Raw genomic sequence first — 27,746 nt, forward strand, 5'->3', positions numbered from 1 at the left:
GTTAAATTAACATAAAATATTCAAATAGAGTGAGAGCCAATTTTCTCACAATATCAACTCTATAACCAAAACATGTATATACTAACAAAGATCTCCTTCAGTTTTTTATTCTCAAATGCTTTGTCTTTCAAATGTATTCTTATTATGTTTCACTCCAAGCTCTACTCATCAATATTTCACACCTAAATGAAAAAGTGTAAATGCTGACTACCTCAAAATGTCTTGATATTTTCAACACTCGTATCTACTTTTCTCCCATCGGAGCAATATAGATACATATTTTTTTAATTATTCTTTGTTGTTAAAGTATGCAACTTCCAGGATTGTATGCATTTTAAAAAAATCAAAACCTTTTAGAGGTCCAAGTTTATTCAAATACCAGAAACTGTTGGGTGTTTTGTTTGTTTAATTCATATACTTACTCAAGTTTCCTCATTGGATTTCCTTCACCATACTGTGTGATTTAAGACCCTTTTTTCCCTAGGGACTACAAAGAACTCAGTCCCTTAGACCACATACAATGATACCAATTTGCTTCTTTACATCGTTTGTTTATTCTTACAGTACAGAATCAATTAGGCCTTGTTAGGTTGCAGAAAGGATCAAATTATTGACAGGTTTAGAAGTTAAAAGTCCATAAACTTGTTTGATCAAAATAAGAAAAAAAAAGTTACAAGTAGAGTATAAGAATACATGCTTATTTAGTTTATACAGTTTGGAATTTCTATCCGTCTGTATTACATAAGCCATTATCAATTGTAAATGTAAGCCAAAGCACAGGTAATGCAACAGCAAAGCTGTGCAATTAACCAAGAGAAAAACCCAAGAACTGCAAGAAGTTTATTATAGACCTAAAAGGAAAATCATAACAGAAATGGAGCACTAGACATGCTAAATATAGAGAAGCTTAAGAGGTGGAATTCCACACATGACTTTTCAAATGCTGTCATTTGAAGGAAGAGTGGGGGATGATTTACCTTTCAGCAAAATCTGGATGGAAAACAAACAAGAATTCCAAAGAAGGGAAACAGAAATTACATGATGCTAAATTCTACAAGCCTGTTTGCTCATCATGAGCCTGAATATATGCAATTCTACAGAACTTTCTTTGGACAGCTTTTTGATTAAAAATATCTAGTGAAACTTTCTCCTGAAGCTTCCCTATTCCTGAGGGGAAAAAAACAAACCAAAACAACTCTCCCCCAACAAACCAATGAGCAACCCAAACAAACAACAAAAACAAACCCACCAACTAATCTGATAGCTACTGGACAAGAAAAACAAGCAGCAGTGGGAAAGTCAGCAAGGAAAACTGTTCCTTACAAAAGCTTTTCAATTTATGCTTGTTTTTTCCCCGAAGATAAAAACGTGTCTGATATACATGAGAAGCTCTGAAAACCAAGCTTCCCTTTGATGTAATATCCCAGAATATCAATGATTACTTATAGATCCAACAATTTTTACTATTTTGAGTAGGAAGTAGGATAAGAGAAAAAGTAATACATATTATTCTTCTTGTTTCTGTAATCTGTATGTGCCTGACCTGCAAAAAGGGATCTTCAGAGATTCCATCATCATACACTAGCTCATTTACTAAATAAGCCAGTGTCTGAACTAGAGTTACAAATACAATGCAAAAACTAAAAACAAAAACAAAGCAAAAAACCAAAACAAAACCCAAAAGACTATGAAACTACAAAACTTTTCCTTTGCAGCAAAAAGCAATAGGGGAGGAAGAGCTAAGCTGAAGGAAAAAACACAACACTCAAAAAAAAAAAAAATCCCAAACCAGCTTTCCTCTTTGCAGGTAGAGCACGTGAATCTCCTTCCTGATCACATAGCTTACTGTGACCAAAGCAATTATATATAGGATTGGTCTCCCATTTCTGTTACCCCTTTAATTTGTGATTTGGTAAAAGTAGGCAAGTAGTATGGGGCATTTGTTAAACTTTTGGAAAACAAAACAAAACCACAACAATAAAACAGTCACACCGACTTTCATTCTGGTGTATAAAACCCATTAAGTTAAAGCACTATCTGACCATGCCTTCAACTTACAGAGATGTTCCAACAAGCACAGATCATACTTTAACAGATATGCTTTACTTTCTTTCAGTCACACTATAATCAGAGTCAAACAATTCTACAGAAACATAACATGTCAGAAGAGTCCATATAGCATTTTAATGCATAAACACTAATTTTTGAGTCACACCATTTTGCAAGATAAAAATCCTACAGGAAAAACACAGAGCATGCATCAAAAATTCTTTAGGCAAGTCCTCAACTGTAGAATTTTAAGGATTTTAGTAAAGATACCATAATCTTTCAAAATAAGAAACAAAATCCAGTTCCAGAGTATTTTGTCTACGAAAATGATGCATTTTTCAGAGTAGCCACTTCTATGTAGAACTTACAAATCACAGTGTTATCTATTAAAACAACCCATGCTATTGAAATTCACTTTCCTTCCAGTAATCCCATTTCTCTTGTCTTTTCACTTCTGAGTAATAGGAAACGAGTTCTGATCCATTAACTCGCCTACTCTCTCCTGGAGGAAGTTAACCAATTCAGCTAATACAAAGACATGAGTTTCATCCAGGTCTTGTATGATGAACTTCTTTCCCAAAGCATTTGACTCATCCAAGTAGAGCAGAAACTGCTTCATTGCTGGGTCACTGTAGAGACAAACATCCATCAGATCTCACCCCAGTGTAATAAGATACAGTTACAAACAAAAAGAAGAAAACACCATTTAAAGACACTACCAAAGATTTTAGGGAAATGATTACTAATCTCAAGAGTCACTCACAAGTTAAATACAGTATATGAAGCTTTTGAAAAGGTTGTTTCTGTCACAGTACTAATTTCAGAGACAAAACTAAACTGATAAAGTCTAATGACTAGAACCAGGTGCTTGATTAGCAGAGAAGTTCCCCTATGCTGCTGCTAAAGCATCTTAAAAAAAACCACAAACAACTAAAAACCAAAAATCCAATCCTTAATAAACTAAGCTTGAACTTACATTTTTGTCTTCAGCAGTAGTACTATGAAAACATGTTTTCTTAAAGTATACTTCTTTTTAAGGATAACCAAAACCCAGGAGAACACAGTTCCTACTCAAAGTAATATAGCATGGAGAAAAATTCAAGTATGAATTGTACAATTATCACACCCTAACTAAACAGTCACGATATCACCTCTTAAGTTAAATGTTTAGAAGAAAACGTTTCGGAATTATGGAAATTACAGGTAACTTAAACAGTTGCATCACAACAATTCCTTTTGTCCAGATTCTTAAGTTACTTAAGGTCTGGAGAAATAAGCAGGTTTTGACACAAGGAAAGGCGGTAAGCGCTGTCACTCACCACTCAATCAAAACACCTTTCAGAACATTCACCATCTTCTCGGTTCTCTTGCAAACGCCGGGAGGCAGAGGCCGCAAAAACAACCCCTTGCTTCGGGTCGCACACGCGAATGGAGCAAACCTGCAAGCACCAAAAACAAACAAACAAACAACGCTTTGGTTAAACTCGTAAATTCTTTAGACAACTCACCTCCCCGGACCAGCAGCGCTGCTGGTCCCGCCCGCCTGGGACAGAGGGGCTCCCAGAAGCTCCGGTCCCTGCCTTGCCCCCGCCTCGCACCGTGCGACTCCCGCAGGCCACGACCCTCCAACTGCGCCGCTCCCGGACGGCGGAAGCGCCTTTTTCGCGCACGCGCGGCGCCACTCCCGGCAGCGCCCGCGGGTGGCGTCACCGGGTGCGCGGGCGCCGCCATCGGGAGCGGCGGCGGAGGCGGAAGGTGGGAACTGCTCTGCTGGAGGGGGGTGGGGGCATGGCGGCCGGGACACGGGGACGGGGCGGGATACGGGGGGCGTCTCGGGGTAGCAGGTTGTTTTGTTTCTGAACCCCTTCGAAAAGACGCATAGAGCCACCTCTGTGTACGTGTTTCATCGCCTAAAATTGCGATGATGTTTGTTGTGTTTTTTTTTGTTTTGTTTTTTTTTTAAATAAGCCGCGGTGGCGCAGTCCCGAGGCAGCGGCGCCCCTGCCCCACGGTGGGTTCGTGACAGGCAGGTGGGCACCGCACCCGCCGGTGCGGGAGGGGGCTCGCAGCTGTCCGGACCGACTGTGAAACAGGCTGCAAAATGGGTCCTTTCGCGTTATGTTTGCATATATCCCTAAACATAAAATCCTCAATATGAGCCGGCAATGTGCGCCCACAGCCCAGAAAGCCAACCCAAATCCTGGGCTGCATCAAAAGGAGTGTGGCCAGCAGGGCAAGGGAAATGATTCTGCCCCTCTACTCTGCTCCGGTGAGACCCCACCTGTAGTGCTGCATCCAGCTCTGGGGCCCCCAGCGTAGGAAGGACATGGACCTGCTGGAGCCGGTCCAGAGGAGGGCTGCGAATTTGATAAGAGTACTGGAGCACCTCCCCTGTGAAGACAGGCTGAGAAAGCTGGGGCTGTTCAGCTTGGAGAAGAGAAGGTTCCATGGAGATCTCATAGCAGCCTTAAGGGATTTGAAGGGGCCTGCAGGGAGGCTCTCCATCAGGAACTGCAGTGATAGGACAGGGAATAATGGGCACAAGAGAAAAAGGAGAAATTTAGTTTAGATATTAGAAAGAAATTCTTTACTCTGAGGGTGGTGAGGCCCTGCAACAGGTTGCCCAGGGAGGTTGTGGCTGCCCCAACCTTGGCAGCATTCAAAGCCAGCTTGGAAAAGGCTTGAGCAACCTGGTCTAGTGTGAGGTGTCCCTGCCCATGGCAGGGGGGTTGAGAATAGATGATCTTTATGGTCCAGTCGAACCCCTATGATTCTATGTGCACTCTTGGACCTGAACAGAGGCTTCTGGCAGCAGAGAAATGGCACTCATTTTGACCTCCTGTGTTTGCAGGTGCTTGTTTCAGATTCAAGTAGTTGTGGCACCTGTTGTCACTGAACCACATGTTTATTGCAGTTATAGACTGTGGCTAGGGAGAAGAATAAATGCATGTGATTCTGTAAATAAAGGTAGTAAAGGAACTGCCATCAGACAGAGTTTGGAGGCGGGAGAGGTGTCTCTAGAGGACTGATTATCAGTGTCTTCACTGTTGTGTACTCTGCTGAAGTGAATGTATAAGCACAATGTTGAAATGACGGAAGTCAAAAAGTAGTCTCCTGGCAGTGATTGTGGGAGTGCTGGGGTAATACTGACATTTTTCAAAAATGCCCCAAACACAAGCAAGAGACAAGTGAAAAATCAAAACTTTTGGGGAAATGAGAAAAGAGGAAGACACATTAATGGAAGGAAACAAACAGAAACCTCTTGTTTAGAGGACTTTGACACTGACAATAAAAGTGATATAAGTGTTTTTCTTGGTCTTAAATTCAAGGAGCTTATCAGGCTCCCATGTTTCAAGATCAGATTTACACAAGGGACATATTATGATTTTGAGTTAATTGTGAATGTGGTGATATAGACTTAATTTGTTATTTAATAAGAGTGACTATGTTTCCAACATAAGAATTTGATTGATATGGGAGAGATATTGGTGTGGTTTTAAATCCACTTAAACACATTAACTCAATATTTCAGTTAGTATAAATGCATCAACACAGACACTAAAATTTCACTTATAAAATACAAGTTTCATGTCACTGCTGCAGTGTATGCAAAAATGGTTTTTTTGCGTATTTTTGTGATTATTATGTTTCATATTCTTTCTGGGTTTTTCCATAATGCTTGTGCTGAAAATACTATATGTTCTATCAACTAAGACTTGAGAGGAGGTCTTTGTCAGAAGTAACATGCAGAACTTTGTTGTTATGGGTTACCAAAGCCAGTTTTTAAATTTTCCTAATTTAGACAAGTTTTTCTTACATAAAGAAAGTAAGTTCTTATATAAAGACAGTAACTTTTGCTAATACATAAAATGGTAAGTACGTGTGAGTGGTAGGAACAGGAATTGGTGCTTTTGCCTGGCCTAAATTGACTTGGTTTTCTGTGCTTGACTAGTGTAACTATATTTTCTTTTAACTTCATTGTGCAGAGGTTAAGATACAGCCTTGATCAGTGGGCTAAAGTGCATAGTCCTTCATGAATAGTCCCACTTGTTAAAAGAGTCAAAGTAATATCTAGAAAGTGTATGGAAGTTACAGCAAATTTTTATTAACTCGTCTTCCTGCCTATAAAACCAGGAAAATTGAGTGCCTAATCATATATATTAGAAGAATAAATCTTTTCATAATTCTGAAGGACTCTCATATTACCTTCATGAAGACTGCTACTGTCAAGAAAATTCATGCTTGCATTGGCTTGCCTGTACATTCAGAACTTTGGTAGTTCTAATATATGTATGTTTGTGACTTCAAAAAAAAATCTAGTTTTATTTCAGCATTCAATGAATACAGTGCAGTTATTCTGTTGGTATCTTGTGGCTTCATAATGTTGAATTGCTAAGGTCTTAATTTTAGAAAGGGTTCTCTTCTTCGTGACTCAGGCTAGATTCTCGTTCTTTTGCACATGTTAGAACCTTTTCAGAATGAGATGCATGTTTTACCTGTAAGCATGCCCTGTGAGTTTCATGAGCCCATTAAGTCAGAGCATTTGAGAAACAGTACTAATTTTTAATAACTGTAGAGGTTTCACATTCTTTAAGTATTAGTTAGATTTGCCATTTGAAGCCAAAAATATGTAGTAGTTCCTTGAGCCTTATTAATCAAAATGAAAGACTTACTTGCTAACACGATCAGTTATAAACTTTAAAAGCAGTTGGTTGCTGAGTTGTATTAAATCCCATGTCATATAGAGTAATGTCTTGATGAAGACATGAGCATAGCTGGTATTTTAGGGGGAGTTACTAAGAAGTAGAAAAGGAAATTTAGAAGCAGAGAAATTAATTGGAGATACGTGCTTACTAAAATCAACAGTAACACATAATTGATGAAAAACTGCTTTAAACTTTTCTTGTAATTGAAATGCAGCCCATTAAATTAAAGAGTTTATAGATTTTTTTAATTGGAGCACTTTATAGGGAGTAAAAGGACACAAGTATGGTTTATTGGGACATTTGCTATCATGACCTTTTCAGTAAAAAGACAGGAAAATCTGCTGCAGGTTTTCTGCTGTAACTGTCAAATCAATCATTACTTTTTTTTTTTTTTAATACGCAGAATGTCAGTGTCTGCTTACTGTATATTTTGCTACAGACAAATAGGAACCTCAGGTTCAGCCACGAAAACACACCTACCCTGGAATATCAGTAAGTACAGTTCACTATGTATTGATCTGAAGTGTTAATAAAAAGGAATGGTATGATATCATACATTATTTAGAACTAGAGTTCTAAATCCCTGAAGACTTTGTGATTAAAAGCTCCTATTAACCTAAAGTGCCTATCTGCGTCTGACCTTGCTTTGCATAGTGATCTGTAAAATGACACCAGCAGATTATTTGGGAACAGATACAAACATGATGGGAGGTCCTCTCCTCACTAAATGTGGTCTCATTAAACTATCTTAAACTCCACTTGTATCTGATTTTTTTGGTAACTTCTAGAGCCATGAAATAATTACATCAATAAATGGGGACTAAAGTTTGTTTCTATTATTTATTTTATATTGTGTTGTTAATTCTGCAGTCTTTCTTGCTTAGTCTCTGCTTTCTTTGGTGCTTTCTGCATAGAATGACGATTCTTACAAAGTTTATTTCTGAGCATTAAAGATAGGATATTTCAATTTCTACTCTACAGGAAGCATTGCATTTTTTTTCTTTTTCAAACTTCTCTGCCAGTTATTTCTTCAACATGTAGCTGCTGCCTCTTGTCTGCATGCCAAATTCTTATGGTCTCACAAAGACGGAAGCTGGTAGCAGTGGTTGTGGGGCAAATCTCCCAATTCATGCTGAGGAAAAGAAATTATTCATGATAGGTGAGATGGGTTCCATTGGGTTTGCTGCTACTGGTAATGATAAAGAGTTTCTCTGTATAGAGATCCTTATATTCAGATAATCAGATCAATGTGGTAGGGACAAAATAGCTGAGATCTGACAGGAATTATTAGACTTAAAAGGAAAATTGTTGCAAGTAATATGTGTTTATTAGCTCTTTGCTTTATAAATTAGATTCAATGGAATTATTTTTAAAAATAATTTTCTTATGGAGACTGCAGGGCTTTTCAAAGAATGTACATACTCCTGTATGTAATAATATACGTTGAAGATATAGCTACACCATATAAGAAAAAATTAACGTCTTAAAATAATTTAGAGTTCAAAGTGATTGCTAGTGATACAGGCAGAGAAAGTTTACTGTTGATTCCTGCAGCTGAGCAATGAATGCAATTGAGAGGTAGCAATATTCAAAGTAAATAGCAGTGGCAGGATACATGTTTTATCGTCTTGCTTATGAGAGCAGGAAATTCTAATCAAGTAATGTTTTCTCTGGTTGTAAATTTTGGTTAATGATTTCCTGAAAGGTGGAGAGCAATAGAAAAATTTTTAAAAGCTTATTCTTAGTGACTGGTGTTCTTACTGTTTGATAATCACATGGTAATTATGTTAATATTGAGGTGATGCACACAACTTTGTTTGACATGAGTTTTTCATTTTTTCAAGGAAAAATTGGAAAGGTAACTGGATCGCTTATACTAGGGTAAGTTGTAACTGACAAACCTATAAGTAATTTATGTACACAGTTAAAAGTTTAATATGTGTATCTCTCAAAAAATGTGACAATATCAGAGGATATTGTCCATTCCACCACAATAGACATGGTGGAATATGGCTGGGAAGCATAATTTCTGATAGTCATTACTTATTTCAAGTATTTTATAGCCTTTTCTCTACTTTGTGAAATGAAAATAATTTGCAGACTATTATGTATGTGGTAAAATCTGGATGATTTATAGCGAAGTGATTGTTAACTTTTTTTACCATCATATTTTTTTAGTTAATATTCATATGCAGTTCTCTTTCCTTTAAAGAGGTTTTGTATTCATTACGTATGAAGTCCTGTCCTTAAATAAGTTGCTGCAAATTGATACTCAAGCTCTACATCAAGAAAAACTTAAATCATATGTGTACGTACGTACAGCTTCTCTAAATCCAAGTGAATATCAAGGTAAGGTGCATAATTGTTTGCGTTTTAAAAACAGAATTTTAAGAGAATAGAATGTTTCTGGAAGTCACCCTTATATAGTAAGGAAAGTTATATTTCCTGAGATCTGTTATCAAAAAATGTCACCAAATTTATTTTAAGCTGGTGACTGATTATTTTTTTTTAAGATTGTTCCTTCTATACATAGTTCTCTATATATGAGATAATTTTCTTTATATATGTCCATATGTATATGTGTGTGTATTTTTTTTCATGTATTTACAAGGGAACTGTCTTTCAGACTTCCAGTAATACAAAAATACTCTTGTAGGGATCACATACAAAGCCAGAAAAGAAATCCATAAAGCAGTGAGGAAAATTCTAGAAACTGAAGCTAAAATATTCCGAAGACCTTTTAATGGTAGGTATTGAAAGCAGGACTTTATCTATTATTATTGGTTTTTAACAGTGAGAAGTAAGACTTTTAGAAAGTAAAATATTTTTTCTCACAAACTGAACATGTTCTTTTCTGTTTGAAACAGTGATAATTTCTATATTAATATGGATTATCGGTTGTCTATTTTCTATGTATTAAAACCATTCTTTTTCCTAAAGTAAACAAAAGCAGAGGTTAAGAGGGGATTTGAGGGTTGTTTTGTTCCTGTTTCAGAAGAGATTTAAAGCTTAAGATACCGGGCTAATATTTGATACCGTTTTTGTGTACAAAAGGTATTTGTGGGATGAAATACTCTCAAAATCTGATTATAGAAAAGTATGTTATGTTTTCATCAGAATTGATAATATTAACTGAAAGCAGCACAGTCTACTTGTAACAGTGTCACTGCTTTTTAGAGTAATTTACAATAAGAACTTCAATTTGTATAAGAAACTCTGTTCCTGAGGCATACTGTCTATTCTCATTTAACTGTCTGTTAAATAATTATAACAATATGCACCTCCTATGAAATGTCATGTCATCCTATGAAATTAATTGTTCAAGGTCAGAGCCTCAAAAGTTGCTGGTAATTCTGGTTGATAAGTGCCAGCCAGGGGTTGTCACATATATTTGAAATATCAACTTGGTGCCACTAAAATGAATTAAACCCACCATTTAAGGATCAGCATTTTACTGATGTCATTCTGTGATTGTTTATTGTATTAATTTAATATTAAAACATTACACTCTAAATTACTGTTAACAACTAATATTCAGATATTAAAAGAAATGTATTTCCTTACTCAACAAATAGCAACATGACTGTTAAAATGCTCATTAATAATAACATGTTTCATTTGTTTCTTGTTAAAAGAACAATTCAGTACATTTGATGGAGAAGAGCATGAGTGTGCCTTATGGCTTCTCTTAAAGAGAACTCAGTCAGAAGACAAAATGGTCCGACTGCAGGCTGTACAAGACCTGGCAAGCAACAATCACTGGCGTGGTAATGTGTGCTGATGTAGCCTAATTCATCCCAGAAATGCAACAAAGTCTCAGTTAGCTGTTCCAAGTCTACTGCCAACATGAAGAAAAGCTAGTAGCTGCAAGAAGCATAAATATGCTCTGAAATTTGGTCTAAAATGTGGGAGAGTTATTTACATTTCAAGTAGCTGTTCTTTCCTAACACCCTGACACAGGGTGTGTGTCTGCAGTGCAGGCCTCTCTCTGTTTCCCACCAGAGGATTCCAACCATTGCTGTGTTGTGGGAGAGCAGTTCATACTCCTTATTCCTAGGGTTTTCTGTTGGGACTGCTAACACAGTCACTAGTTCTGACAGTGATTTTTTTATAAGGCTCTGTAGGAGTGAGTTTAAAGCCATGGTTAAGTTGATAAAAATTGGTTAGGAGCTGATATGTAGTAATGACAAACCAGAGGTAAAGGACTTGTATGTGTAAACATGATTTGTAAGCCATTTTTTGTCCTAGTTATTATTTAGTAGTAATAAGTTCACCCTGTTGCTCTAGCAGCAAATATCCTTGAAACGCCAAGGGGAGGTGTGTGTGTATGTGAATATGTGTGTCCTTCTCCTTGCTCCATCACTAGGCCACATAAAGTAGGTGACATTCTGTTCTGGATTCTCATTAGTCTGGTAATTCAGTCAGTTGAGGATCTTTCACTCTTCCAATGCAACTCCAAGCCATGGGATTTATTTTGTTTCAAATCGCCTCTTTAAAAATCTAATTAATTTCCATGGGGAATTTACATCAACAAATTGTGTTTGAAAAGATCTGAAAGCTAGGATGTACCAAAACTGAAGCTTTGTGTACTAGTTTAGTGTGACTGTCTGGTGTTTGAAGGCAAATACTATCTGTTAGCGGGTGATCTCAGGATCTCAGAGCACAGGGTGTCCAGTATTAGGAATTTAGTTGCTTTTTGTTATCTCCCTTTCTCTGTAGTGCTCATTGTTGTAGTATTTGGATGTTTCACAAACACTTATTGTTCTTGCCAACTGCCTTATGAGGGAAACAGGCTTTTTTTTAACCTGATACTTCAAAATGGAGTCCAAGAAAATTTAAGATTGAAAGTATGTGCTAACTTTTCACAACTAGAACCAAAGTGTTCAGCTTGTCCAGAGCACAGCTCCAATGAATTCAGTTTGCAGATGTAAGTGATCTACACTGAAGAAAAAATATGGCCAATCTGTGACTGTGAAAATTATATTTTAAATGGCTTGTCAGTTTTGTTCTAGAATTGAATAACAGTAACAAGAATAGAAGCAAATTTTTATTTTCTTTCCCTTCAGTTTGCCACTGAATTTCAGTATATGATTTTTAGTTTTTCCAGCTTAAAGTAGGTAGGTTTTGGAAAGGAAGAGTAGTTGCTCTTTAAGTCTGCTTTCCCTTCAGTAGAGTAACTGAAAGTCTCTCTTGTATTTTCATTAAGGAAGGGCTACTTAAAACTGTACTGTGCTATCAATTTTATTGAAACGTGGCTTTTTGTATCATTTGAAATTTGGGGTGATCTCTCTGCAGTATTTGAATTTAAGGCTCTGGTTTTTAATAATGTATGCAGAAGAGCATGCACGATACCTTTTAAATTTTAACTCAAACTTTGGTTTGTAGTTCTTGTATTCCTTTCACAGTGGCAATACTGAACATTTGCTTTTGCTTGTGCTCAAATTATATCTGAGGACCTATGTCAAACTGGTCTATAATGAACAGTTAGTGCCCAGGTGTATTTCAGTTCAGCATAGTGCTGATCTAACATCTGCAGTTTTTAACTTCTGGAATTTGTGGTTACAAAATCAGAACTTGTTTAAGTAGATTGCAGAGAGGTGGTTCTTTTTTCAAGTGTATTTACAAAGTAGATCAGAAACTTGATTTAAAACCAAATGAAATGTTTAAGGTTAGTTTTAACCCTAACATTGAAATTCTTGTGTGACAGATTATCAATATGGTACAGTTGCTCAAACCTGTGATCAAAGGACTGCTATAGGTTTGGCTCGATCTAAAGGTATTGACCTTCGCTTTTTCCTGCCTCCACCACCATTGCCAAAAATAAAGACTGTAAGTAAATGAAAAGTAGGTATTAGATGATTCTTAGTTGTTTATTTGTTTTTACTGCTTTTGTTATTGTTGTTTGTTGTTTAAAGTAGAGTTCTTCTAAAGTAACTAACTAGTAGTAAAATTAAGACTAAAATACAAAACTGTAAGATATGATATACCCCTGGGGTATATCTGCATTAGCGAATGGCATGATGGAAAGAAATAAGGTTGAACACATTGCTCAGTTACTGTTCTTGAACTGTATATCCACAGTATATATTTACCAGCAGTGAAGTCTGAACCAGTTACCAGTATGATACACACACTGCTTGTCTGTACCTAATGGGCAATGCGAAGAAGTCATCCTGGATTGCCTTGTTGATCCTGACAAAATCCTACATATAGGTAGTGTTCCTGGAGGCCTTTGCATCCTCAGTGCTAGTGTGGTGCTCTGCTCTTGACCCACCTCTTCATTGCCAGGTTTTGGTTGTCAACAAATCTTTATTGGATGAATTTGGCCTTGGTTTTTCTTTCTAAGGTAATTTTTAAGGGTGTGTATATATATTATACATATGATGGTCAGAGCAGTCATGCCATCATCAGCTTCTTCAATAAACAGAATTGGCACACAAAGCATAATATATGAGGTGTTTTGTAATGCTGATAGAATGAATACTGGCAGAAGTCCCTGTCAAAAACTACCTGTCAGAAACTACCTGTATATGTTAACCAACAAAACTCTGAAACACCAGCTTAGGTTCATGGTGTTATGCTCAGTTTTTCCTTTCTTATCTTAGGTTATACTAGTATATGGTTGTGTATATATTTCTACAGAAGTATGATTACTAGGTGATTGAAGCTAAGAGTTCCCAATCTACTGCTTAGCAAATTGAAGCAAATCATTGTGGCAGTTCTAATCATCACAAAAGTCTCCATGTCGGATTGCAGCCAGGATTAGAATAACTGTGAATTCCATGACTGTGGGCAAATAAACTTTGTTATTCAACTTTGTTGAATCTATCAACTGATCTATGGATTGTTAAATGAACACCTGTATGAATATTTTGAATATAAAAGCTTAAAAGAAATGTTGTCTTTATTTTTTACTAGTAATTTATACATTCATTTTAATGGAGTGTCACCAAAAGCACAGCATCATGAGCTAGTTGAGGAGGGTGATTGTTGCACTCTACTCTGAGCTGGTGCGGCCCCACCTCAAGTACTGTGTGCAGTTTTGGGCACAACAACATAAAAAAGATATAAAGCTATTAGAGAGCGTCCAAAGGAGGGCAACAAAGATGGTGAAGGGCCTTGAGGGGAAGCTGTATGAGGAGCAGCTGAGGTCACTTGGTCTGTTCAACTGGAGAAGAGGAGACTGAGAGGAGACCTCATTGCAGTCTACAATTTCCTCGTGAGGGGAAGAGGAGGGACAGGCACTGATCTCTTCTCTGTGGGGACCAGCGACAGGACCGAATGGAATAGCCTGAAATTGTGTAGGGGGTGGGTTAGGTTGGATATTAAAAAAGACCTTCACCCAGAGGGTGGTTGGGCACTGGAACAGGCTCCCCAGGGATGTGGTCACAGCACCAAGCCTGATGGAGTTCAAGAAGTGTTTGAACAAAGCTCTCAGGCACACAGTGTGATTTGTGGGGTGGTCCTGTGCAGGGCTAGGAGTTGGACTACAATGATCCTTGTAGGTCACTTCCAACTTAGGATATTCTATGATTCTAGGAAAATTACCGTGTAGTTAAGGGTGAACTTTTAAACTTCCTGTGCCAAGAGGAACATACCAAAGTATGAAGTGTAAAGTATGAAGCTTTTCATCACTTATTTGGCGGTTTTAGAATTACCAGTTTTCAAAGCCTTTACAGATATAACTACTAAAGAGTTGCAGAGCACTTAAGTCCAGGGTTCATATTTTATGGCCTCATTAGTATGGCTGATTCCATTATGTCAAATATTTATTTTCTCTGTGTTTTGCTTCATGCTTTGAACAAAACTAGAAGCTATTTGTGCTTACTTCTTGCAGGATTATCCCATAGAAGATGAGCTTCGCTTGTTGTTAGTATCTTTACCTCAGACTGGTCTTGATCCATGTGTCCAGTACTTCACATCTCTTGCTTTACGTGAAAGTAGCCAGACTCTTGCTGCACAAAGGGTGAGTTCCCATCTGCGAAGTAGAACTGTTTGGGTTCTTTGTTCCTGCAGAGCTCAAAGATATAAACCTATTTCCACATTTTTGAGCACTGTAAGAGGAAGAGAAATACAGAGACTTTGTGACCGCAGAACATAAGCAAAATCTCTTCTAAATACAGACTGTCTGCTTGAAAGCTTGTTTGTGTTTCCCAGCTGTATTAGTGGAAAGGTCTAATGAAAGATTGTATCCTTCAAATCTTCCCATTAAGCAGATATTTCAACATTTTATCCAAAACATTCCTTTCCCTTGTAGTGCTCATAAAGTGATTTTTCACATTTTATCTTACTGTTGTTTGAATTTTCACTTACTGCAGAGATGATTAAACCTCTGTTAAGTCTTACTAGCAAACTAGTAGTTGTTAGCACACCTCAAGTAGTAAACTCTGTTATATCACGTGGAAATTCCTCACTGGAACAGATCCCTGTTACCAAACCAGAAATGGAATAGTCTAGTGGTCTGTCCGAACTTGGAAACTAGGGGTTCTTCAACAGTGCAACAGCTTCTTTAGGGGCATTAGGAACATCATTTAAAGTGCCATTATTGCATAAAAATAATAATTGTAATGCCACTTTCATCCACTCTTTCTTGTGAATTTTATTTTTTATTTAAAAGTTGTGACTTCTTTAATGAGTGATTATTATTTTTTATAAGATGCAATAGCAAACATGAATTCATTTTAATAGTGATGCTTGTCAGCCTACATTTGGAGATTTCTAAGTGCAATAACTCTATAGTTACTCTAACAGAGTTATGTGTATTATTTTTATGCTATCACTCCTTTATTTTTTTCACAGCCAGAGCTCTTGGTACAAAGTGAGCTTTGGTAAGACACTGCACTTGTCGGATTTTTGGTGAGGTTATGCTGGTCTTTCTGCTCTGTGATTGAGAGACTGGTTGTCAGAGGCTATGCCACATATTGGAGACCTTTTTTCCTCCTATTTTTAGTTTTGCAACTATGGAAGTCTAAATTTAGTTTGAGTCTTGCTTTTCACGCTTAAACAAATGATCTTAAAAGAAGACGTTCATTAACAAAATGAAAATCCTACATTTTTTCCCTTTATGTTTTGAAGTTAATAGACTATGGAGACTACTGACTGAAAATCTAATTAATATTTTCAGTTAAAAACAGTAAATATTTTTATGGTGTACTGTTGTGTAGTTTGTACATTTTGAAAAGTGCATGCATACTGTGCACTCTTTAAAGCCATTTCTAGAGATCATTACACACTTAACGGTTCAGTTTAGACATCCTTGTTTTATGTAGCCATCTGAAGTGTGTTATGATTTTTACTGTTTCTCATTTCAGGGAGGCTTATGGTGTTTTGGAGGAAACGGACTTCCATATTGTGAGACATTGAGTAAAATCCCTTCAGAAACAGTGGAACTCTTTTGCTTGCAGGCTTTAGTACAGCATTCTAAGGTAATTTATCCTTTAAACTATCACTGAAAAACTACATTTATAAACATTCCTTTTTAATGCTCTCTCATGTATTGGGAAGGAGTTGCCATTTCTTTGTCTCCTACCCCTCACTCCTTCTGTAAGGGACAGACAACCGAGACTGGTGTGAAACAAAGGCAGTGTAACAAGCTAATTTTTTTTCTCATGGGGAAGTGTATGTAAGTTCTGTTCTTGTTTCTAATTAGCCCTTACAAGTTCTCCTGTAGTATACCTGTGTGTATCTTTCAAGAAGTAAAAGGGCAGCTCTGAGACAGAAAAGCAGGAGAGAATGCCTGAGGTCCGGGTGGCTTAAATGATTTCATCCTATGTGGGGCTACTTCCCACTGACAGCTAAAGTCATTGGAGATGGATATCATGAGGCAACAGTGTTTCCACTCTGCAGCTTCTCAGTAATCGAGATACTGATGATGTGAAATTCTCAATGCAAAGTATGTGGATTTGTGTGACTGTACATCAGTTCAGAAAGCTTACAAGCAACTCTCTTCTTGCGGCTCTTAATTCGACTCTAGTGCCCGGTTTTCACAAAGTAAAGTAGCCTGATGAATTCAAACCTTATCTATTCAAAAAGCTCCCTCCTTCAGGGGCCACTGCCTTTGGGCAGACTACTGCACAGCAAGCATCTAATGCAGTGGCCTCCCAGGACCAGTCTGTTCTTTGCAGACACAGATGAAGAGTATGGAAGACTTTTTGTAACAGTGATTCTTCTTGTTTCCTGTTGCTGCACTCTTCTGTGTGCATTTCATTGCTCAGAAGCTAAACCACTGAGAAACAGTGTTGAGAACACCAAATTGTTATTGATAGTAGGGGTGGATAAAGTGCAGTTTGCTGGTATTTCTTTCACATCTTCCATATACATAGAAGTTCTGACTTAGTCTGGAATGTGTTATATTCCAGATTTTCAGTTAAAGCAAGTTGTGACTGTACTTGTTCGCACAAGTTGTGACTGTTGAAAGCCACAGACTTGAGGATATCAGCAGTTCGGTAGCTACCATGCATTTTTAAGCACTGTAGACAGTCTGTTCAAATCATAAGCATTTGGCCAATATTGGTAGTTGACACAACTAATTAGCGCATATTCATCTGCTTAGACTAAAATCTGTTGTTGCCCTTAGGATCAATAATGATAGCGGTACTATTTGGAAGTAGAAATACCTTTGCATTTCAGTGCATTTTAGATGGTGGACAGGAAGACAAGTGGCTCTGGTTGAGATAATGCTCTAACAAATGCAGAATATTGGCCTGTTTCAGACTCTTGAACTTAAGTTGAAATTTGATCATGCCAAGTGGAGAGCAATCTCATCTCCCTAAGATGTGGAGGAGAGTAAAGTGATGGTACTCAGTGTTTTTCAGGTTGCCAATTCATAGGAATCATGCATTTATCATATTAAAATATTTACTTCCTCTTTAACTGTGGCATAATAAATTCTAGATTAATAATAATTTCCATGTAATAAGTGCTCTTCATTATATCGGCTCCTTGAAACTCCCTAATCTGTGAATTAACAGCATCTAAAGAACCTTTTGCAGAATATCTAATTATTATCACTGTATTTACTGTATAATGCTAGATTTCTTCTCACTGTGATAAAATTGAAGCTAAAGGAGGCCTTCAGCTACTACAGAGGATATACCAGCTACGTAAAGATTCAGCAAAGATACAGAGGAACATAATTCGCATTATTGGAAATATGGCTTTGGATGAACATCTTCATTCGTCCATAGTACGTGCAGGTAAAAGGAAAGCAAGTGCGAGTAGTCTGAATGTCAGATTTCTGTTCTGAAAATTTCTGAGGATTTGGTGCTTACGTAAAATGAAGAGGACCATGGTAGTGGTGTGGGTTTTATATTTGCGGGGCTGGGGAGGTGTTGTTCGGATTTTTTAACACAAAAAGTATAGACTGTTTAGATGGTTTTGATTAAGAACTCTTGTTTGCTGTCTAGCCAGTGTATGTCAATGAGAGCTGTCCAAAGTCTGATGGATGGTGAAAATTTGGACTTTGTTGATGTTCGGTTCACATTACTGGCAAAAATCTTTTTTGAGTTTCCTGCTCTTACAGATCATCTACCTTGTACATATTTTTTTTTTTAATTTACTGTGTTTTAGTCTTGTATGGGAACAGACCAACTTGCAATCCTCACCTTTTGGAACAAAGTGAAACGTGATGCCTTTCCCTTCCTTGTTTTCCTACTAACTTCTGCTAAGCTTTTCTCTCATACCCCTTTTTTAATACCCTCTAAATATCACAATGAAAATTCTGTACCAAATAAATAAATCTCAATGTTTTATTAGAAAATAAATAAATAGAAAATATCAATATACTGTTGTATAGGTCCAAGGTGGACTTTTTAAACACTGTGCATTTTTAATCTCTGTTACACAAGGGAGGAGTAGCAAAGGCACAGGAAAACACTGTGAGGATATTTTGATTCCATAATGAGTTTTTCATACACTGGATTTTAAAATAGAAATGGTTGTACTACTCTTACAGGGAGCATCAATTTTTTTCACCTACCATTGCTCCTGTAGGTTGTTTTTTATGCCTCTCTTGTGCTTTAAGATTCATTTTCACCATCTTCCTTGCGTTTTACTTGCAAAAAGAGACCTGAGATCTGTTCTCTCTCTGACAACTGTATTGACCTGCAGATACACTTCCTTTTTCTTTTGAGAAGACGTCCTCCTTCAGATCATAAGCTGAACAGTAGTAAAATACATTGCCTCTTTGTCTCTCTGAATTTTTGAATTTTGGACATTCCACTTACCTATCTTTGGCTTTCCTGAAGTAAAGAGTGGATTGAAATAATTTATTTTGATGTTACCCTTCTTAAGTTTTAACATCTGTTTTCACAAGTATAGTTTAAAGGGTGATGTTTCTGAATTCTTTCATTTGGATGATGTTTCTATTAGTTAACCTGCTGCTTTATTTTCTCAATGTAGGTTGGGTTTCTGTACTTGCTGAAGTAATGAAATCCCCACATATCATTCAGTCTTCTCATGCATCCAGAGCTTTGGCTAATCTAGACAGGGACGCGGTGGAAGAAAAATATCCAGATGGCGTTTATGTCTTACATCCACAGTATCGTAGCAGGTAAAGCAGAAGGAGACATTGTAAATGCTGTACTTCGAGTTTTTTACGCTGTTCAGTTACAAAACCTTGGAAGAGTTGAAATCAGAGTGCTGCTGTAGTGTTATCACCTGCTCCTCCTGTTTTTTGGTGGGTTGAAAGGACTGAATTTACATTCTCAAGTAGAAGAACAACAGGAGTGGTTGGAATAGTCCATAACCATGAAAAGGGTATTACTGTAATGCATGGAAAAATCTGAACACAAAACATTAGATTAATTACTGCTTTGCATGTGTTGCAACCCTTTAACCTTTGCACTGCATGTCTTGGATACCATGCCTTGTAATTATTCTACTGGCATCAGCACATGTTGACCTAAGATGCAGTAAATTTTCATCTTAGCCTCTTTAAATAGCAGTTGTGGATCTGGGACCGAAGCAGTCTCCAGCGTGCTATGTCACTTAGTAGCAACTATTCCCTGGGCTCATTGGTATTACTCAGATTGCAGTGAAGATCTAATTAGATGATAAAGCTGCATTAATAGTAGCTGGAGGGAAAGCTGGTTTTCATTATAGAAAATTACGATTTGTGAGGTGGGTACTTTCCATACCTCTTTTTATATCTCTTCTAGCTGTATCCCTGTTTTTTGTCTTGATCTGAGTGTACTCTTGGAAATACCATGATATACTGTCCACGAGATAAGAAATCACATGGAGTGTTAAAAGAAGTGTTTTGGCATCCCTTAGGTTAAAAGTTCTAATTTGCTAAAAGAATATGTAACACATATCTCTTAAAAATTCCTTTTTCTTTATCAGTCAGCCCATCAGAGCAGACATCCTTTTTGTTCACGGTCTCTTGGGAGCAGCATTTAAAACCTGGCGACAGCAAGACATTGACAGGCATTTGGATAAAAAGGTCTCAGAAGGCGAAGAGGACTATAGTCAGTGCTGGCCAAAGGTAAAAAGGCAGTAACATTTTTACACATGGCTGCTGTTTTCTCATTAGTGAGAGCTGTCCAGAGCATCTAGCATCTGTCTGGCAGATGTCTTTTTTGAATCACATTAGTTGTAATATGTTTTTCAAGTAGCACTTTCCAAGTTCCTGATAGATTTTTGTTAGTGAGTTGTTTGTTGTTCGTGCAAGGAAAAATCTCTGCTAAGTTTAATGCTTTCAACATCATTCACGTGCTAGTGAAATAGAAGGCCATGGCTGCTTTCCTTATGCTCTTTTTTTTTTTTTTTAATGGAATGTTATTGCTGAGGAAAAGATATATAAAATTACATTTTAAATTAAGTACCTTCTCTTACATAGGTGTCTGAGTATGTGCAGATTGCTATTTAAGTGTTGTCGGTGAATAGGGTGTTACTGCTTCAAGTGACTCACACTGGTATAGCCACTGAAGTATCTCTGTAAAACTTGAACTGATCAGTCCTGTTGATAATCTTAGTCTTGTTTCACCCAGGAGAGGGAGCCAGGAACGCACGAGTTAGAGATCGGTTTTCATCCTTTGCCTACTTCGTGGCTGGGGAACAGCCTAGAGTTCCCCAGCATATAATAAGAATAATAATACAGGTGTAAAATGTATTTGGGGATTAAATGATGAGTAAAAGTCTTGCTTGATATTGTCCCCATAGTAACATCTTTGCTTCATTGCTGGTAAGTTGCTTGCAAGAGTTTAAGTACCCCAATTATAAGTTCTTTGATTTTGCTTTTCTTTTAATTTAGACATGGCTGGCTTCAGACTGTCCTTCCCTTAGAATCCTATCTGTAGAATATGACACCCATTTGAGTGACTGGAAAGCAAAATGTCCTGTTGAGGCTCACAGGTAACAAATATAGCATCTGCAGTTTAGAGGGGGGGCAGGAGGGAGACCTGTAAAGCTGATCCTTGGGATCTCCTAGTGTGAAACAGTGAATTTATCTTGTGTGGCATTGGAAAATCAAATTTGGAAAAAATTAATTATAGTCATGATATGCTTGATTTTTTTTTTAGCCTCATGAATTACTTCTGGCAATTTCATGAATTCTTACAGGCCATTCTACTCATGTTTAGGGGAGACTAAACTATGCTATTAGTTAATGCAAATCTTAAAGGGGATATTTCTTGAAGTGACCCTATAATGCTTCATAAGCACAGCAAAAAAATCACTGTACTGTGGCTTTGAACTCCTGATAAAATGAAGCATATATTTTCATAGAATTGTTTAGGTTGGAAAAGACTCTTCAGATCATTGAGTCCAACCATTAACCCAGCATTGCCAAGTCCACCACTAAACCATGTCCCTAAGTCACATCTACACATCTTTTTTAGTACCTCCAGTACTGGGGACTCAACCACTTCCTGGGCAGCCTGTTTCAGTGTTTGACAGCCCTTTTGATGAAGAAATTTTTCTAATATCCAATCTAAACCTCCCCTGGTGCAACTTGAGTTTGTTTCCTCTCATCCTGTCATTTGTTACCTGGGCCAAGAGACCAACCCACAACTGGCTGCACCCTCCTTTCAGGTAGTCATAGAGATAAGGTCACCCCCATGAGCCTCCTTTGCTCCAGGTTAAACAACCCCAGCTCCTTCAGCTGTTCCTCATAGGACTTGTTCTCCAGACCCTTCACTGGCTCTGTTGCCCTTCTCTGAAGGTGTTCCAGTGCCTCAAAATCTTTTTTGTAGTGAAGAGCCCAAAACTGAACACAGGATTCAAGGCATTGCCTCATCAGTCACTTCTCTCCTCCTGCTGACCACATTATTTCTGATACAAAGATACTTTGTTCAAAAAGTGTTACTTTGACCCATAAAATACAGCAACTGTATCTGATTTGGTAAGATAGTGTAATTGTCAGAGGAGTTGCATTTTTGCTGTTGGTGAACTGGATAGGTCAAAGGAAGATGCAACCATCAAGCATTTTCTTCCTGAAAAATAAAAATACTTTGAGCCTGTAAGGGTTCTTTGGCTTGAATGAATTTTAGACTTAGTAATTGTGATCTTTAAATCAGAACCTAAGTCCTTCAAACACTTATGCAGATACTTTAGCATGTTACTAGTACTGTAGATTCAACTTGTGTACTTCAGTGGAGATATGTGCATGACTACTCACAGGTTAGGAATCTGAAAGTGGATTATGTTTTGTGCAGGGAAGAAAAAATTTCAGCATGTGTGTAATAGACTGGGAACTTGCTACTTGTTCATTCCCTCCTCCTGGTTATATGAAAGCTCAATGCAATTATTGCATTAAAGAAGACATATAAGCAGGGAAAAAATAAGGAAGGCATGACTGTTAATATGCCTATTTGAAATGAGGCAGAAAAATGACAGTAAGAAGCATGTAGGTGGTTACAGGTCCAAAGAAAACTGGAAATGGCTTTAAGTTGTACCAGGGAAGGTTTAGATTGGATAGTAGGAAAAAATTCTTTACTGAAAGGGTTGTCAAACCCTGTAAGAGACTGCCCAGGGAAGTGGTTGTCTCCCCATCTCTGGAGGTGATATGAAAATGTGCAGATATGGCCCTTAAGGACATGGTTTTGTGGTAGACTTGGCAGTGCTGGGTTAATGGTTGGACTCTATGATCTTAAGGGTCTTTTTCAACCTAAATGATTCTGTGATTCTAAGAAAACTCTTTTCCGTGTCTGTCTGAAGTATGTTTAAAGAAATAAACATGTATTTCTTTCACTAAGATTCATGTCTTTTTCATTACAAAATGGAAAATTAATTACCTGCTATTTATGGTCACCCACGCATAGTATTTGATTATTTTATAATTTTATATGTTTAATAATAAATGAAAAATATTGAAGATATTTTTAACTACCAGGAACAAAGATGTGGCAATAAAATCATAAACTTGGTTTGCTTTTAAGTGTATGGTCTCATTCACTGTTTCAAAAGTGAATTTTTATGCCTCTCTACTAGCCTAAAGCCTATTATTCAGCTGAAAAGACACACTTGAGTATCCTTTTCATATGTGTTATAAAGCAATTTCTAGTGAGAATGCTGAGACCAATAGAGATGAAGTGAATTATTTTGCACAGTGGTTGCCCCAGTATCCTGATGCTTTCATTATCCAAAGACTTTCTGTGTTTGATTCTTGTTACACTGCAAGGCATAATGATGTTGCACTTTCAAGCTTGGATTGAGAATTGGGGTTGGTTTTGTTTTGGTTGTACCACAGATTCATTTTCAGCCTCTAAAGTGTAGCTTATCCTTTCCAGAGTTCAGTCTTTTCATTTATAAAATGGAGATTATTATGCTTTCATACTATTCCAGTACAAAGCATTTGGAGATTTTTGTCTGGAAAGTCTAGCAGACATTAGCTGTGATTTTTTTTTTAATGTGTTGGTTGATCATGCACTTAGTTGTTAAGTTTCTGTACATTGCTCCACATTTGGAGCATTATTTAGCAAAATACATTTTTGTCAGACACTAGGTATGTTCCTGTTGCAAGGGATAAAGTTCATTATGCGTCGATGTTTATTTCGTAAAATGAAAACATAATTTTGTTACAGTGTGTAAATGAAATTGTTTAAAACTCCATAAAACAATTTGTCAAGCTAAGGGAAATGATTGGTAAGTGAAATTAAAATAAAACTTTCTTGCAAGAGCAAGAAACTGAATTTAGCTCAATATCTGTTGTCCTTGTGAAGCCAACCTTAAAAAGTTTTTGGCATTTTTCACTGTAGCAACAATAATTAAATAATTAGTGTTTCTGTAGCTAATTCACTTCCATAAACACACAGCACTGAAAATTCATTGTGTTTTAACGTTGCCTTTTAACCTATCATGCTTCATTATGCCTGTGTTCATGTCTCCTTTGCAGGAAATCTATTGCTTACCGGAGCAGTGAGCTGCTTGACAAGCTCAAAGCTGCTGGGATTGGAGACAGACCTCTGGTGTGGGTATCTCATAGCATGGGTGGTAAGCATGTTGCCTGTTTGATATAAAGTATTTTTTATTTCAGAATAAGCTGTTAAACAAATTCAGATTGAAATACAGTTATTCAGAATACTTTATTTTAAAATTTTGCAAAGACCTAAAAATGAAAAACAAATTTCTATTTTCTTAATGTGTTATACTCAATAGCATATACATTTTGAAACGATTTTTATTGCTGTTTGGTTTTACATGTTGATTTAAAAACTCAGTGAGTTGAAATTCATGTAAATGGAAATCCAGAGGCAAAATTTTCTCCATGATCAGGCGTATAGTAAATGTCATTAGCAACACTTAAAACAAACCAAAATTTGATTTGCATCATTCATTGACATTTTGTATTAATGCCTTCTCAGGTTTGGTTTGGTTTTTCTTCAACTTAATCTTATATATTTGACTGTCGAAGGACTAATCAATGAGGCAAGAATACGGTTAATTGTTTCATGGATAATGTAGCATGATCATTATTTTCACAGTGGTTTAAATCCCTGCATTAATTCAGTTTCTGTTGCCAGGTCTTCTAGTCAAAAAGATGCTGGTGGATGCTTCCAAGAATCCAGAAATGGATAAAATTGTAAACAACACCAGAGGAATCATATTTTATAGTGTACCTCACCATGGTTCCCAGCTGGCTGAATATTCTATAAATGCCAGATATCTTCTCTTTCCGTCTGTGGAGGTTAAAGAACTCAGCAAGGGTACGTTCACTTTGCTACCATCTAACAACAGGGAACTCTGCTAATATGTTCACAAAGCTTTGTTTTTTCCATCGTGTTGTCAAAGAAGCTAGGTAAAAACAACAAACCCCCTTTTTATGTTTTGGGTCGTGTGTTGAATTATTGCAAGTGATTCTGAGTAGCTGTTTCGTTGATTGCAGAGGTGAGGAGAAAAGGGGGAGTCAGAACAAGTTTAAAGAGTAGTTTGGGTCATTCAGCAAAGTAATAACTAACATGTACCAGACCTTGGACTCTTATCTTCCAAACTAATTCTATGCTATGCAGAATTAAACAATTGTTGCATATGGTAACTGGAAAAAAGGGATTACACACTAAATGCTACTCCTTTTACTGTCATATTAATTTTTCAAAACTAACTCTTTAGCAATGCAGTCTTGCCATACAAATGCTATAATCTTATGTTCCAGATAACACTGCAAAAATTATGTTGCTCTTTCTTAGATTCTCCTGCACTTAAAGAGCTGAATGATGACTTCTTGTCTTTTGCCAAAGACAAGAAATTTTCAGTGCTGAGTTTTGCAGAAACCTTACCCACGCACATAGGCAGCATGTTAAAACTGCATGTCGTACCTTTGGAATCAGCAGGTAAGTCAAATAGCCATTTAATTTATTTAATTTTGTATATATTCATGTAAACATCGATAATGAGAAAGGCTTATAAATGTTGTGGTAGAAAGACCTAGAAAAATGCATCTGTTATGTTGTGGGGTATTTCACTTAAACTTTTGTCTGAGTTTAAACTGCAGTTTCCCTGCTGAGATCTGAAGCAGCTACATTTAGATCTTAGAATAGCAGTTGATTGTTTTGGTTTTTCTAAATGCAAGTAACATTTGCTTGTTGAAAAAAGAAGGATAAAACCTGGTCTAATGTTACGCTGTTGGAGTCCTTTCCTTTGCAATTATGACTAATTGTGGTTTATATTTGTATAGATAGGCTAAATAGTGTTTCAGATGCTTCCACAAATTCTAGCTATTTCCTCCTTTAAGAAAATAAGACAGAAAATTAGTAAACTGCTAATGGAGAAAAAAATTCACAAAACTGGGTTTCAGTGTTAGGAATCTTTTAGCACATCTTGGATACTCAAGCAGTAGAGTTTTCTTCCTGAAGAGTTTCCTCCATCTTTTTGCCTTTCGTAGGAGGAAGGAAGACCAGGCAGTTTTTTCCCTTGCTTTTTTTATGGGTGCTCAACTTAGAGAATTGTTTTAAGTCTTACATTTTTGGGTTTTCATGAAGCAAAACCTTCTTTTGCTCTACCCAAAGTATCTGTAAGGCCCTGAACAGAAACCATTGCTTTGTTGGGTTTCATATCAGGCTTTCCACCAGCTAAATCCACTACCTTAAGTCCAAGGTCAGTTGCTCTGAAGAAGGTGAGCTATACATCCCTGTTTTTCTGAGTCAATATTTAGCAGCATTTTTACAGTATGTCTTCTTGAGCAGCAATTGTTTGCAAAAATGTTGCTGATGCAATTTGATTGGCAAGGACTGAAAAACAAGACTTTGGTTGGTTTGTTTTTTTTTGATTTAGCAAAATAAAATTAAAGAGAGGGCTGAATGACAGAGCCCAAATTAATACTGTGTGTGCACTTATAATTTTGTAGCATTTCTCCTCTTCTAGAGATGGTACACGATGCAGCATGTGAGCACTCTTGCAAACCTTTAGAGGGTACATGACAGTTCGGCGGCACAGCACTTGTTCTGTTCAAAATGCAGGCTGATGAACAGTACACTCCATGTTTCTTGCATGTGTGCTTGAGCACACAAAAGCAAAGCTTCATTCTGCTCTAGTGTAATTTTACATGGTTAAAGATACAGAGTTCAAAGCAAAGTGAAGGATTTCGAGGTTGCTAAGTGAATAGATAATAAACTGGAATGTGGCAGTCATGGCATCTTAACTGGAAAGTTAGTAGTGATAGCTGTCAGGAAAGACTAAATGCCATAGTGTTAATATTTCATTTGCCCAGAAATGTGTGTGGTGATTGTGGCATATTTCAGGTTAATTCTAGTCCAATTTTTAATCTCCACATCAAAGCATTTTTGTGAGGAATATGGGCAATTAGTGGTGATCAGATTCAAGATACTGTGGATTAAACCCTATCCCTGATCATATCAATGCTTAAACCTCAGTCACAACTGTGCTGTCCGTCAGGTGCTGGTAAATGACGTTTTGTGTCATTGGAGTTGTCTATATGAAAAAAATGTACATTTGTGTATATCAAACAAACATGGTAGAACTCTGGCCTAATGGTTTACTAGTGTGGATTTTTGGCAGTGTATAGCTCTGTCTGACCGTATCAATGTGCACTGATGTTTCTAGCACATTAAAAAATAATGAGGACCAAACAGTTACACTGAAGACAGGAGAGGTTGCTTTTGAGAGAGAAATTGCTAATACAAGATGTGCTTTTCAGTCTAGGTCATCTTATGAACTTTAGTAGTTTTTTCTTCTTTTTTTTTTTTCCCTCTCCCAGACTTAGGAATTGGAGACCTTATTCCAGTGGATGTTAATCATCTAAATATTTGTAAGCCAAAGAAGAAGGATGCTTTCCTGTACCAACGTACACTGAAGTTCATTCAGGATGTTTTAGCCCAAGAACTTAGAGATTGAGTATTTGCTATCCTTGGCTATTTGTGCCCTCCATTTGGTGTGACACAGAAAGTTCTTATTTGTTAGGGGATCTGCAGAACTACACAAGTACTATGTCAATAGTATCTGCAGCTGAATAATTTTCAGTACATCTCCAACTTAGACACCTCTGCAATTTATTTCTAAAATACATTCAAAACAAATACAGACCTGGCAAAAAGAAAA

At 37.1% G+C, this 27,746-nt stretch overlaps 2 protein-coding genes across 5 annotated transcripts; one reads left to right on the top strand and one right to left on the bottom strand.

The window, feature by feature from the left end:
• Nucleotides 1-530: 530 nt before the first annotated feature.
• GTF2H5 (general transcription factor IIH subunit 5) lies at nt 531-3,691 on the bottom strand. 2 transcript variants are annotated; one of them, XM_039387419.1, is made up of 3 exons: nt 3,648-3,691; nt 3,369-3,488; nt 531-2,678 (listed from the first exon to the last, which is right to left on the bottom strand). In XM_039387419.1, exons 2-3 carry the CDS (start codon nt 3,401-3,403, stop codon nt 2,498-2,500), a joined length of 216 nt encoding a protein of 71 aa, XP_039243353.1. In that variant the 5' UTR covers nt 3,404-3,488; nt 3,648-3,691; the 3' UTR covers nt 531-2,497. The 2 variants fall into 2 exon arrangements, with proteins under 2 accessions (XP_039243353.1, XP_039243354.1); XM_039387420.1 differs by having other exon boundaries at nt 3,630-3,655.
• Nucleotides 3,692-3,748: 57 nt separating this feature from the next.
• On the top strand, nt 3,749-27,746 carry SERAC1 (serine active site containing 1). Of its 3 annotated transcripts, none has more exons than XM_039387413.1 (17): nt 3,749-3,804; nt 7,159-7,247; nt 8,600-8,636; nt 8,968-9,104; nt 9,412-9,501; nt 10,391-10,522; nt 12,463-12,584; nt 14,593-14,721; nt 16,067-16,180; nt 17,788-17,950; nt 19,155-19,305; nt 20,097-20,238; nt 21,007-21,107; nt 24,088-24,185; nt 24,716-24,898; nt 25,379-25,522; nt 27,406-27,746. In XM_039387413.1, the coding sequence occupies exons 2-17, from the start codon at nt 7,160-7,162 to the stop codon at nt 27,540-27,542; spliced, it is 1,968 nt and encodes a 655-aa protein (XP_039243347.1). In that variant the 5' UTR covers nt 3,749-3,804; nt 7,159; the 3' UTR covers nt 27,543-27,746. The 3 variants fall into 3 exon arrangements, with proteins under 3 accessions (XP_039243347.1, XP_039243346.1, XP_039243345.1); XM_039387412.1 differs by lacking the exon at nt 3,749-3,804 and adding an exon at nt 7,778-7,914; XM_039387411.1 differs by lacking the exon at nt 3,749-3,804 and adding an exon at nt 7,737-7,914 and having other exon boundaries at nt 7,172-7,247.

Source organism: Pipra filicauda, unplaced genomic scaffold (genome assembly GCF_003945595.2).
Source record: "Pipra filicauda isolate LSUMZ 115617 unplaced genomic scaffold, ASM394559v2 scaffold55_size4083901_pilon, whole genome shotgun sequence".
NCBI lineage: Eukaryota > Metazoa > Chordata > Aves > Passeriformes > Pipridae > Pipra > Pipra filicauda.

Bases quoted from the DNA above. Each gene is read 5' to 3' on its own strand.
- GTF2H5 (XM_039387419.1), bottom strand. From the start codon at position 3,403: ATGGTGAATGTTCTGAAAGGTGTTTTGATTGAGTG. The intron at 2,679-3,368 runs GTGAGTGACAGC...TTGTCTCTACAG, and splicing joins AAAGGTGTTTTGATTGAGTG to TGACCCAGCAATGAAGCAGT.
- SERAC1 (XM_039387412.1), top strand. From the start codon at position 7,815: ATGCCAAATTCTTATGGTCTCACAAAGACGGAAGCTGGTAGCAGTGGT. The intron at 10,523-12,462 runs GTAATGTGTGCT...CTTGTGTGACAG, and splicing joins AAGCAACAATCACTGGCGTG to ATTATCAATATGGTACAGTT. The intron at 25,523-27,405 runs GTAAGTCAAATA...TCCCTCTCCCAG, and splicing joins CGTACCTTTGGAATCAGCAG to ACTTAGGAATTGGAGACCTT.